The following is a 14,911-nucleotide window of genomic DNA, read 5'->3' on the forward strand; positions in this document are numbered from 1 at the left end:
AAGACGTATCGACAAACTGTTTTTAGCGACACCTCCGCTGTTTTGGGATCAAAGTTCATCCAACTAAACTGAGCTGTCTCTACTAATTTACTAACTAGTTATAATAGTAAAAAGGGTAAGAATATATATATCAGACAAATTTTGAAAGTTTAATTAAGATTTTTCTGATCTTTAGACATTTACTGAATAATTTTGTCTAGTTTTAAACTTGATAAAAACAAATGTTTATTTTTATGTAACACGACCAAGTTGGAAAACAATTTGTTTTTATAGAAATTTGCATTATTTTTAAGTCAATGCTTGCAATTTTTGTGCGGCTAATTGCAACTTTAGGCAGAGACAGGTGTAGCGTCTCTGGACAGTTGTTAGATTGCCATGTTTCACTGTTTGAGATAGATTAGATAATTTTTTGAAAATAACTGTTATGCAAACTATTGGTCACCAAAAATTAGTCCAAATAATTATGACCTCTGGCAAGGCTATTTTTTTTCTGAGACGCCTTTGTTGGAAGTGACAATGCCTACATTTGGTCAAGTGATGATAAAGTCACACGACAGATTTAACAAAAAGTATCCTGGAACTGTGGTATTGGACATATATAGTCCTTATTATTTGTAAAACCCTAACACTGCTGAAAGTGCAACAAAATGAAAAAAGAATTACTCATTTAATACTAAGAATAGACATATCTCTGCCATTCTTAAAAACTTGGGAGATAACAAGTAATGTAGACTAATAAAACAAGAGACAGAATTAGATTAGGCACTGGCTACGGTTACATGGAAATGTAACAATAATAAAAATATTATTGTTACATAGGAGACTAAATGCCGGAATCCAATTTCGGGTAAGGAACCGATTAATAACGAATGTAACAATAATTACTGAGGCTACGGTTACATGGCGTTATTGTTACATGAACAACAGCAATATACGATGGGTCTATTAAAATGTACTAGATAATAAAAATTAAAGACATTTATTTTATATTTACAATACATACAATTATAAAATATGAATTCTTTAATTATTTATTTGCAATGACATTTTCTACATATCCAGTAAGTGGTTTTTGGAGCATTTCTGAGTCCGACACATTTTTGGTGAAACCACTCCAAGCAGCCATCACACACCAGCATTTGACCAGTGATGCCGCACTGTGAACGTCGTATACTGTTGAATTTCGTGACTTCGAGGAATACACCGTCTTTACATTTAAGTTTCAAGAACATTTGGCATTTCATCTGGAAAAACTAAAAACATAAAAACAATGCTTTCGGTCAGGGTTTAAGAAACAATTTAAAATTTCACAACAAAAACGAGGCAAGAGAGTTCCAAGTGGCAGAGGCAGACATAGTACTCTGTTAAAGAAGATGTGAGGCTGTTCTCGAAAGCTATTTGGCATAGCTAGTCACAAAACAAACATTTGATTTTAATTTCCCATATAAAAATGTTTTTAATGAGCACCATATTGAATAACTTAACTTACATGCATAATGGGTCTTAGACCCTCTGCATTTAAATGATGTAGATGTAGCAAATATGTCGTTGAAAGATGGAGAAAAAGAGTTGGAGACTTGGTCTGTGTCAATTTAAACTTTGAATTATGAAACGAATTGAATATTATGACCCATTGATATTCGTTTATAGGTTAAAATAACTTACCTTTGGTTTGGACGAGCTCCATCTGATTTTGAAACAAAATTACGTCCTCCGTGGATACATGTATACAGAAGTTCAGAGTATTTTACTTCACAGTTAGCAAACTTTGTTATAGATGAATCATTTTTTTTAGAACTGCGTTTGTATAGCTGAATGAAATTTGTGTCTTGATATTTTGTATCAGTTTTGTTTCAAACGAATCCCAAGTTTTAAATTTTTCACCCACAACAAAATTGGTCACAAGAATCTCTTCATCCATTGTGCATTGCATTGTATAATGACAGTAATACGAGTGGGTGTGCAGTTAAATACTTAAAGTGAACACTTTTCTCAGCCCGAGTTCTCAACAACAAACCATTGGTCTATATTTTCGCCTTTGGCACTACTTATCTAAAGTAGTATCTTTTAAACACCAAAACCATTTATACCTTAGAAAAAACAATTTAAACACCATTTGTTAACGATAATATTTATTATTTATCATTATTACAAGTATTATTTCGTACATATGCAAGATTAAGGCAACAAAACTATACAAGATTTAAGTTTAACGATTGCTGTTTTTCATGTAACAATGACGCCATGTAACCGTAGCCTCAGTAATTATTGTTACATTCGTAATTAATCGGTTCCTTATCCGCCTTTGCATTCCGGCATTTAGTCTCCTATGTAACAATAATATTTTTATTATTGTTACATTTCCATGTAACCGTAGCCAGTGCCATTAGATTATTGAGTTGTATCAGTCACCAACACCGTGTATCATCAGTACAGCCGATATAAGTACCTATCAAGCAAGCGTGATCGATTTTGACCTCACAGTAAGGAAAATCTTTTTTTTGTTCACATAATATCAATGTGTACACCAATTCAAACATAATAGTTGTTTTAAGAAATGATGTGGTCGTAGGTTGATGATTAGACATGTCTCATTATTTTCCCAAAGCAAGAACAATTACTAAAAACAGAGACATGTCTCTGCTAAAAACATGTGCAAATACTTGTTAAAGAAGTTGGCACTCATCTCATCTGATATAATTCTATATTCATTGCAACTCTTTTTCTGATAGAAGGCCAATGTGCGTGTGTAATAATTAAGTATAGTTGTATCAATAATTAGCGTTGAAATCTTTCATGCATATGTTATTGTTTTAATATTTTATTCCGAAAAAAAAAGCATTGTGTACAGTGTTTAGCTGTCCACATTAATCCTTCTGTACGGTGCAAAGTTAAGTTGCTGTACACAATACACAAAAACAAAATTTTCAGACTCGTTTGAAGGAATGAGTTATCACAGCATTCTGCACTGTTAGCCACTAGTTCAATGCCCCAGGCAAGTACATTTGTAAATATTGATTCAGGCTAGTGAAAATTATATAGTCATATAGAGACACTTCCTGCTACAGACAGTCAAGGGTACTACTTGTACAAGTGTATTTTATTTACTTCACGAAGTAAAAAAAAATATACACATATTTATTATAAGTAAATAAATAATGTTTGAATAATCTCCCCTTAATTTTCTAAAAAATTTACTTGTACAGGTAAATTTTTCTTACAATCCCACAAAAATCCTCAAGTTTGAGATTTTAATGATTTTTCTCAGGTTTGCTCAAATTTTTTCTTTAAGGTTCAATGTTTCATCTCATAAATTCATCAAAGACACTGATTGAGCAAAGATCTTGTATATTTGCACAAGGCCTTCAAAAATTGCTCCATCAGGGCTTGTAAATGAGCAGTGTTATGAAGATAACACTAACAGACAAATGGGATTTTCATTGTTTATGAAATTACACTTTAATGATAAGTTAAGACATCTGTAAAGGGTACACAGTTTAAATTCTATTAGAGCAAAGAAATCTTAAGAATTCAAGAAAAGAAGAAAGGGTGATTTTTTTACCTATACAAGTAAATGAAATTATTAGCTTTCTTTCAGGTATAACATGTAAATGTCTCGGCCATTGTAAAGAAATTGAAAGTTAGTGTTGACATTCACAACTATTTGCACATTTACAAGTTAATTGTTTTGATTAAAATATAAAAGTTGTCTTATAAATTATGTAAAAAGGAAAAAATCAATGCGAAAATTATTTTGGAACAGATATTTCAGATGTTGAGAAATGTACACCGAATGTTGATAAAACAATACAAAGATTTTCGTAACTGTGTGAGTTCAAAATCGATCATGCCCACTTGGTTAGTAAATTGTACCTATATCCGCTGTACGGTGATACAAGGTGACCAAGGTCCAGAACACTGTAAGATAAGGGAAAGCTAACTCTTATGTACTGGAACCAAGGGACAGCATCGACAGTGGTCAGTCTATCACTAGACTTAATGTTCTCATAGGACATGTACATTGTATACGTAGGAATAGCTAAAGCAAATGAAAGGTTTTCATAATTTAATTAAAGATAACAATTTAGATGATTCAGATGAATGGTGATAACAAATTAATAAGTAAACAATAATGCATGTAATGGTTATCTAATTAAAGTACAAGGTATCAAATCTAAATATCAAATCCAAAACCTACAATGTAGATATTTTTTTAATAAAGTATAATAGATATGAAAGTTCAGTGGAAACATTGGGTTACTTCCCTTTGTTCATTTTATAGAAATAAAATAGGAATTTTATACACATACATGTAACAAGATTCTAGAGAGTTAATTATTTATATTTCAGAGAGAAAATCTTCACCATGTTGAGATCTAGGCAATTACGAAGTCTTGCCTCAGCCATGCGACAGTTATCAACCAGAGGCCAGCCTTCTGTTTTCCAGAACAAAATAAGCATTCCTCAATCCTGTAATGTACAGAAAAGAATGATTGCTGTACAGCCAAATGAGCTTCGTAAGTCATGGCCAGCACCTGCTTTCAATCTGGACAAAATGACGGAACTACTTGATCACGATAACCATGAAATGCGCAAACAATTCCGCCAGTTTGTTAGTGATCCCATTATGATACCTAAGTACAACATTTCCTTAGCTGAGGAAAGAGAAGTAGCTTTACAGAGACTTAAACGTATATGTGATGCAGGTTTTTTATCAGTGCTTGATTTCAATGACAATCCATTACGAATATTTGCTGCCCATGAGTTAGCAGCCATCATTGACGCAGCTATGGCAACTAAGATGACAGTTCAGTTTAATTTGTTTGGTGGTACAGTTCTTAAACTTGGTACAGAAAGACATCACAAGAAACTGCTTAAAGGTAGGACAAATAAAACAAGGATTATGAAACTTCTTAAATTTAAAACTTATTGTGCAAAAACAATCATGATAAATAACACATTTAAGAGGGAAATGATAGGATTATAACTTGGTTTTAACATTTTTAACACAAAGAAACTTGTGAAATAATGAATTGACAGGAAATGCCTTAAAAAAAGCGTCACACTCCTGACATATACATGTATAATGCACTCCCACTCCTGACATGTACATGTATAATGCACTCCCACTCCTGACATATACATGTATAATGCACTCCCACTCCTGACATGTACATGTATAATGCACTCCCACTCCTGACATATACATGTATAATGCACTCCCACATCTATGATATAAACATATCACAGTTGTAATAATTTTTTTTCTTCCCCTTGGAATAGCCACTTCTGAAAAATAAAGAAGAAAAAAAAAATTTTTTAAATCCTAGGTATTCTTTGGTAGATGTTTAAAGACAGTTGTCACACTCCTGACATTTTTGGGTGCCTGTCTTTGGTGTCCATTAAAACACTAAAATATGTGATTTATAGCACCAACATACCCTTAATTATAGTGCTAATATACCAATACAAACTTATTTCACATACTGACATTATTGGACTTTAAAACATGGGTACAAGGAACCTTTAATTTTATAAATGTCATTTTTGAAAGACTTTTGTTTTGGTACATACCTTCACAATAAAGGTCAGTGTTTACTTTTTTATAAATTTTATTGGACCAAATTACAAAAATATTTAAGACTAATAATGTAGCAACTACCAGAAATATTTCAGTATAGCATAAAAAAAATCCACTTTTTTCAACATTACTTTGAAAATTTCTATTTTTTTAAATGTCACTCTATACGCGTCACACTCCTGACAAAAATGGCCTGTTTTTTTAGCATTTCTCTGCAGTGGTTTGAGATATCTTCATGAAACTTGGCAGCAAGCTAGCCCTGACTACCCTGCACTTTATAACACCTGTGTTATAATTCAAAATTAACTAATATAAAAATATACCACAAAAAGTAAAAATCCTCATTGTTTTTGAAATGGCCCAAATATTTTATGATGTACATGTACATGTAAGTCTTGCAGGTTCAATGAGGTTTATTAGACTTTGACCTCATTTTCACGGTTCATTGCTCAGTGTTAAGTTTTTGTGTTTTGGTCTGTTTTTCTTAAACCATAAGATAAAGGTCAACTATATTTGTTGTATGGAAGGATTGTTTCATGACATACATGTAGCTGTACATATCTGTCTGGCATGGTTCATCTGATCTTGATCTCATTTTCGTGGTTCATTAGTCAATGCTTAGTTTTCTTTGTTACATCTGTTTCTTAGAAACTAAAAGCAATTTATAGGTCAACTATATTTACGGAAATGAAAGATTGTAACAGTGCGTGAACTGGTGACAAAATATTATCGCCCCTGTAAACAGTGGGCTCTTCTGACTAGAGGTAATCGGTAAAGAATAGCGGAAAATGGTGTACATTGTTTACGATCTTGAAATGAGCTAACGCAGACGAACTGAGACGTGTCAACGTAATGTGAATATGATAATGCACCAGGTAAATTATTAATTGTTAAGTTTATCACATCATCGTATCTTCATATGATAGGTAAATAAGTGAATTTTCGATTTTAAGTGTCGTCAGGGTTCAAACCTGGAATCATGCCAACCTTTCATTTTTTTTTTTTAATACTAACCTATAGTCGGAACATCTTGATTTTCTCCCAATTTGTAAAGTTAATTATGCTGCTTGACATATATTTTTTTGGGAAAAAAAAACTGATATGCAGTCAAATGTGGCAGTTTTTAATATTTGTTGCTATGTGAAATAAAGGGAAGTAAATTAAAGTAAAAGAAGGCGCGCTTTTTCAAATAGTAAACAATTTAATTCAGATGCATAGTATTTTGTCAAATGATAAAGAATATCGTAGAAACTTGCTAGAAATTCATCTAATTTATAAAAGATATCCAACATGACATACTGAAATCTGAAAAGGGGTGAAACCACCATACCTTGAACAAATTCAGTTAAAAAAAAGGGGGGGGGGGTTAAAATGCTACGAAATTTAGATTTTTAAAGGCAGTGCTTTAAGGCCTGACTTTTAAGTCATGAGGTTCATCTTTTCATACGCAATCTTTGCAGGGGGTCTTTTGGCCAGAAATAGATCCGGAAATGTTCGAATTTCTCCTCTTCTTTTTATGGTATGATATGGTTTTTATTTCTTTCATTTACATTGGGGACTAAAGAAACGATCAGTGTGTTTTGTTTGTTTTATAGAAATTGTTATGAGTGTGTATTTTGCATTATAAGCAGTCAACCTGACTACAAACTATCATTATGTGTATTCCGTGCGGAAAGAGGTCGGGTCAATTTCGAGTGTTATCTGACATCTAAAGATTCTTTAATTAGTTCAGATGTTGATATAACAATGAAAAGTCGACTGAACATGATTAATATTGCATCTTCTATAATTCAAAGCGGAATTCGGTTTATGAACGAGAAACTGTAAAGCGTTTTCAATTTCGGTATTAGTTATGTATGTTGTCTACGTATTATCCTGGTTCCCGGTACTACGTTCCGGGTATTAGCTTTTTGTGTATGTGATGTGTAACATTACGATCGGGTACCAGCCAATCTACGTGTGTATGTGTACATGATTTCCCGCCAAAATGACCGTTTTACAGCTATGGAAAAAATAGTCCATAAACGTTCCGTATAATGATATGCAAATTCATAATTAATCGTAACTTTTTTTATCTTTGTATAATAAATATAACAAAATGGATTCCACAAAATTGAAAATATCATTATTTTACGAGGATTTCTCATATTTTTCTCACTTCCGGCGCAGTAATACGTATGTTTTGAAGAAGCTCGAAGAATTTGACAAAGTGAATTGAGAAGGAAACGGATCGATATACGTCCTTGCTATCAGGTAAAGCAATTTAAATGTACAGAACAAACACATTTACTTCACACAAATAGTACAGGCTTAAGCTTTTTATTGTCTTATACACGACTGTAGTCTAGTCGACGGCGGTGACCTACAAGGTACGGGTCATACTGGGTCAAGTCTAAATATGTAAACATATCCACGTGCTATTAGGTAGAAAGCATCGTAATGCAATATCTACAATTATTCCTCCTTTATACATCGTTTAACCAGATATATTTCCCCTTTATAAATCGTTTAACCCGATATATTTCTCTCAAATACACTTAAACACGTGTTGTATGTACGTATCTCTTCTAGTGTTTTCTTGTCCTTATTAAAGTTCATTTGTTGATGTTTAAATATTTTTGAACGACTGAACACAGGAGTGAATGAATGCAACAATTATATATACTGAAGACTTGGGCTGTACAATGATAGTGTACGTATATCATACTGATGATTATTCTAGCAGTAATTGTGTTAATTTAGGATGTAATGTTTAATGACAGGAATTCATGAGCTATGCCTCAGGCTTTCTGAAAAAATATCAATGACAATGTAAACAGGAACAAAAAATTGACACGAATGCTGCTCTCTTCTATGTTATAGTTATTTAGGTATGTGTGTTGCACAAGTTCAAAAAAAATTAAGTTATAAAACTTTTTTTCAGGGCACAAACCTACTTTAAAGAGACTTGTCTACTGCCATACCCATTCTAATTTCATGCACCATTTGCAAGCAAGAGACTGAATGGTTTGCAAAATTAAAAATCAGGACGGTGTCCAATTAAAACAAAAGAACTAAACTGGATGAATATTGTAGGAGAAATCTAGAGGAAAGTTTTGATTTGTGAAATTGGTTTTCCTGAAAAGTCATTCATCCTAGCCTGCAGAAAGGAACTATAACTGTCCACCACCAACTGACGAGCTAATGTTGAGCTTCACATATGGAATTACTCAAATACCATCAATGTCTGTGTTTTCAGCACAGATTTCACAAGTTATGACACAGCTGTGTTTTTTTATACCTGTTTATAGAGTTGTACACTAATTTTTTTTTTTTATCAATAAATATATATTGTGTCATTTAAGAACTTGTATTTTGCCAAAAGATGCATACTAGTGAATGAAAGTGGTGCAGTTCATTTTGCTTTGGTATATAGAATTGAATTACAATTGTTCATGTTATTGGCCATGGAATGCTTATAAAAATAAGGAGATGTGGTACAATGTATATGATATTTAGTGAGTTAATCAAGCAAAAGTGAATAAGAAATTGGTATAAGCAGTTACAGGTACATGTACTACTGTACAATCTCAAACAATGAGAAAAACTCGTACCGTAAAGAGAATTTCATATTTACAAGTAAGTTTTGTTTTTGTGTTGAATAATTTTCTTCTATTGTTTTAATTGCAAATATTGGAAGTGGTTAAAATGCTAATGAGACAGCTGTTATGGCCACAGAGCCTTAATTGAAAACTTCTTTTTCATTCATACCAGTAGATTTTGCCTGGAGTTAGAAACATATCTGCCAACTTTTCAAAATGCACATGGGGGTTTTACATGAAAGATGGTTCATATAGTCATACAAAACCTTCAAGGGGGCCTTCAAATGGAAGCAGGACAAGTCGCCCCACTGGCTAATCGCCCCACTTTTTAAAAAAACGCCACAAACTGATTTATCAAATTGCCCCACATGTGAAATTGGTTAAATCATGTTTAATATTACTCCTGCCAACTCGCCCTACTTATAAAAAAACGGTAATATTTAGATTAATAATATATATATAATTAAAAATAAAAACTCGCACCACTTTAATGAAATCTAATGAACACAGAATACAAACAAACCGAAAATTATAATTTACTTACTATTATTGATATATACTGAAATTATAATTCTAAAAAAAACCCGATTGTTGAAGAATAACTAAGTTTTGAAGCTTAGTTATTTGCATAACAATTGAAAAGAAACCTGTTAAATGTATCATAATGCAATATATGGAATCGAACTTATATTCATGGGATAACATCTTTTTCCATAAGTGGGGTGAGTTGGCATTACTAAATTCATCCTGGTTAATAATATATTTATCTAGATTTCACCGATTTCCATTAGGTGGGACCAGTTGGCAGGAGTAATATTAACGGGATTTAACACGGTTCACAAGTGGGGGCGATTTGGTAATCCAGGTTGGGGCAGTTTTTTTGTCGAGCTTGCAACTTTTGTCGCAGAAAGCTCGACATAGGGATAGTGATCGGGGGCGGCGGCGATGTTAGCTCAGTTCTTAAAAGCTTTATATTTTAGAAGGTGGGAGACCTGGATGCTTCATACTTTGTATATGGTTGCCTCATGTTACGAAGTTTCCGTCAGTCACATGTCCAATGTCCTTGACCTCATTTTCATGGTTCAGTGACTACTTGAAAAAAAAGTTAAAATTTTTGTAATGTTAAATTCTCTCTTATTATAAGTAATAGGATAACTATATTTGGTATGTGCGTACCTTCAAGGTCCTCTTGCCCGTCAGACAGTTTTCACTTGACCTCGACCTCATTTCATGGATCAGCGAACAAGGTTAAGTTTTGGTGGTCAAGTCCATATCTGAGATACTATAAGCAATAGGTCTAGTAAATTCGGTGTATGGAAGCATTGTAAGGTGTACATGTCCAACTGGCAGGTGTCATCTGACCTTGACCTCATTTTCATGGTTTAGTGGTTATAGTTAAGTTTTGTGTTTTGGTCTGTTTTTCTTATACTGTTTGCAATAGGTCTTCTATATTTTGTGTATAGAATGGTTGTAAGGTGTACAGGTCTACCTGGAAGGTGTCATATGACCTTGACCTCATTTTCATGGTAACTCAGTGGTCAAAGTTAAGTTTTTGAGTTTTGGCCTTTTTTTCTAATACTATATGCAATAGGTCAACTATATTTGGTGTATGGAAATGTTTCATGATCTACATGTCAGTCGCGCAGGTTTTATTTGACCTTGATCTCATTTTTTACAATTCATTACTTTTGTGTTTTGGTCTGTTTTTCTTAAACTATAAGCAATAAGTCAATTTTTTTTGTTGTATGGAAGAATTGTTAGCTGTACATGCCTACCTGGCATGGTTTATCTGACCTTGACCTCATTTTCATGGTTCAATTGTCAATGTTTAGTTTTCTTGGTTTATGTTAAGATTATGTGACAGTTGTAATAGGATTAGGATTATCAACATAATATCAATGATTAGTAAAGAAGGCCAGACATTTCAGTGTGTGCACTCTTGTTTTTAAAGTGGGGCGATTTGTCATGGATTCCCTTCAAATATATTCTAATGTGGTTTTTGGCTTCTTCGTGCATTAACAAGCTCATAGCCATTGTTGAATTAATTGTTTTCTTTAAAATAGTCGACAAAATTGCTCTTACAAAATTTCCATTTGGGAGCCTTGAGCTCGATGGGGGAAATACTCTGCAAATACTGACAGTTGCCAGGTATGGTCATCAAAAAAGTTGACATGTTACTATGTACATATACCATTATGTTACTTGGTGTTCTTGCTATAAACACAGTACAGAGACTAGTCAATCTTTGTGAACTATTTTTTATGGGAGTCATAGAATATGCGTATACAATCAATAATTAAAAATAGTCTATTTATATATTGAAAAGGAAAAGTTCTTATATGTCTAAAGAAGAGGGACGAAAGACACCAAAGGGACAGTCAAACTCATAAATTTAAAGCAAACTGACAAGGCCATGGCTAAAAATGCATTTCATGGGAGGCACAGAAAATATACTGTAAACATAGACTATAGATATAGGTGAACTAGGTACAAAAGAACTCTGAATCTTAAATTCTACAAACCACCTCTGTTCTATGGAAGATAATGGTATAACTGGACTAGAAATACACACAACCTGTAATTAACTGCCTTTACAGCGCTTTCGCGCTTTGATTTTTTTTTTCGACAGCCAAAAGATGATTTGACATGTAACTAACTACTTTTTCAATTTCATTGTAAAGTAAAATTGGCTTTTTTTGGGGTCTCTGTTTATTGTGGTCTGATGTTTTCAGGTTCTCTTTGGATTGCCAAATAATATTATAATCATCTAATTGAATGTTCAAATTATTTTGCAGCGATGGTGTGTATGGAAGGAAGACTGTCATAAAACCCAACAGTTCCGGTTGGCCCTTTAAATAATTGCTTAACATCAATAGCGATGTAAGATTCAAGTGTTTGATTTAGCACAAGTTTAGCCAGGTTTTCCTTGTAATTGTGGCAGAAAAACCGCTAGACAGTGTCATGCATTGAAAGGATATCAAACGGATATTTTATGGAATGATTCTCATACATATAAAATCATATGCATAGGAATGTGGAGCTAGTGTCTTTCATGCAGCAATTTTTAATTTCCAATATAAACTCTGAAAAGACAAGAGCATAGAAATGTATAACAATGAGAAACATTCTTTGTGAATAAAATCATTCCAAAACTTAAATGTGTCATTAGTGTTGCATTATTTATCAGTAGAGATAATCAGATTCCAGTAAGATTGTCCAACTGATGGTTTTTGTTTGTAATCCTTTTTGTAAATCTTAGTTGTTTTGACAATCCAGGCTGTGCATGTTGCCCGGCTGCCCCTTTCAGTGTGAGACAATATTTTGTTTATGATAAACAAAATCACTGATTCAAGACTGGAGCGGACCCCTTTTAGGCAGTTAGTGCGAATCCTTTAGGTTTAAACCATAATACATGCAATACGGGGGAGGGGGAAGATTTTTTTTTACAGAGTCAAACATTTTTCCTAATAATAATACATTGAGATTTAATATATACTTTGTTATATGTAGTGTGTATATTAAAGTATTGCCAACAAAATTCATCAAATTTGGGATCATATTATTGTTTGAGAAAAACCCTTACCCCCTGTACACCATAAAAGTTCATAATCTTCTGTAACACACGTGCATGGTTAATTCGGATCACAAATTTTCTATTCCGATGTTATAAGAATTCGAAGGTTCATATCATTTATAATATCATTCAAAAAATTTCTGGGATTTTTTTTTACTATCAACGTTGAACCTCGAGGTTACATTGTAGTAAAAAAAAAATCCAATAAAAACGTTGAATGTAAATGATATGCACGCCACCTTTAAATCTTATATTGTAGGACTCATGTTGTTCAAACATAATGTGTTGATCAATTATGTTATGATGTTTTTGATAAACTTCACATTAGGTAATCTTTCACGTATATTGATTACATTATATCGAGTTGTCCCAACGATATACTTGTCGGTGTGCTCGATCATACGAATTTACCGACATTCATATAGACAAAATGACACAACTTTGAAAAATTCTAGTGAAGAAACTACATTTCGGAACACGTTAAAAATTGGATACCCAGAAAGCTACATTATTAAGGTTTGATATATATTTTTTTCAAAAAAAAAGAAAAATATGCAGTCAAATGTGGCAGTTTTTTACACACCCCTATGTTGAACAATAGGTTGTTCAATTAACAGCATGTTTGGCAATTAAAAAATCATATATTAACACATTTAGCTTTAACATATACTTTATTTATAGTGGTTGTATAAAAGTTATATAATGGTTTTGTGTTTTAAGAGATATTCATCCCTATGCATATCGGGTTTTATGCGTAAATTGTCTCTCCTGTTTTTAGACCTTTTCTGTCTCTTTCATAAGAAGAGTGACTTTTCTATTGTTCTAGTGTCACTGGAAATCCCACTGGTAAGGTTTATTTCTTGTGTGGTTTATATGACCTTGACCTCATTTTCTTGGATATTTAGGACTATCAACATAATATCAATGGTTAGTAAAGAAGGCTAGACATTTCAGGGTGTGCACTCTTGTATTTACATTGTAGGACTATCAACATAATATCAATGATTAGTAAAGAAATCTAGAAATTTAAGCGTGTGCACACTTGTATAATAGTTTGATTGTTATATTTGGTTTATATTAACACACTAGATGACACTTGTTTCATGGTTTAATATATTTTTTAGGTATTGACACCCTAGATGATATTGGTTGTTTTGGTCTGACTGAACTTGGCTATGGAAACAATGCAGTTGAAATGGAGACTACAGCTACTTATGATAAAGCCACAAAGGAATTGATTGTCAACACTCCAACAACTGTAGCACAGAAATACTGGATCACTAATGGGGCTGTACATGCTAAACATATTATTGTCTTTGCTCAGTTGATGATGGAGGGAGTTAACCAAGGTTTGTTTATAACAGAAGTACTGGATCACCAATGGGGCTGTACATGCTAAACATATTATTGTCTTTGCTCAACTGATGATGGAGGGAGTTAACCAAGGTTTGTTTATAACAGAAGTACTGGATCACCAATGGGGCTGTACATGCTAAACATATTATTGTCTTTGCTCAATTGATGATGGAGGGAGTTAACCAAGGTTTGTTTATAACAGAAATACTGGATCACTAATGGGGCTGTACATGCTAAACATATTATTGTCTTTGCTCAGTTGATGATGGAGGGTGTTAACCAAGGTTTGTTTATAACAGAAATACTGGATCACTAATGGGGCTGTACATGCTAAACATATTATTGTCTTTGCTCAATTGATGATGGAGGGAGTTAACCAAGGTTTGTTTATAACAGAAATACTGGATCACTAATGGGGCTGTACATGCTAAACATATTATTGTCTTTGCTCAGTTGATGATGGAGGGTGTTAACCAAGGTTTGTTTATAACAGAAATACTGGATCACTAATGGGGCTGTACATGCTAAACATATTATTGTCTTTGCTCAATTGATGATGGAGGGAGTTAACCAAGGTTTGTTTATAACAGAAATACTGGATCACTAATGGGGCTGTACATGCTAAACATATTATTGTCTTTGCTCAGTTGATGATGGAGGGTGTTAACCAAGGTTTGTTTATAACAGAAATACTGGATCACTAATGGGGCTGTACATGCTAAACATATTATTGTCTTTGCTCAGTTGATGATGGAGGGTGTTAACCAAGGTTTGTTTATAACAGAAATACTGGATCACTAATGGGGCTGTACATGCTAA

General features: G+C 33.1%; 1 protein-coding gene across 1 annotated transcript in view; it reads left to right on the top strand.

The window, feature by feature from the left end:
* The window catches only part of LOC134688606 (uncharacterized), a 24,294-nt gene continuing 9,383 nt past the window's right edge, over nt 1–14,911 (top strand). The window contains exons 1-3 of the mRNA XM_063549434.1: nt 1–115; nt 4,351–4,880; nt 13,861–14,085. Of these exons, the coding sequence (XP_063405504.1) occupies nt 4,367–4,880; nt 13,861–14,085 (739 nt within the window). The 5' untranslated portion in view covers nt 1–115; nt 4,351–4,366. The remainder of the gene's footprint in view (nt 116–4,350; nt 4,881–13,860; nt 14,086–14,911) is intronic.

Source organism: Mytilus trossulus, chromosome 10, assembly GCF_036588685.1.
Source record: "Mytilus trossulus isolate FHL-02 chromosome 10, PNRI_Mtr1.1.1.hap1, whole genome shotgun sequence".
NCBI lineage: Eukaryota > Metazoa > Mollusca > Bivalvia > Mytilida > Mytilidae > Mytilus > Mytilus trossulus.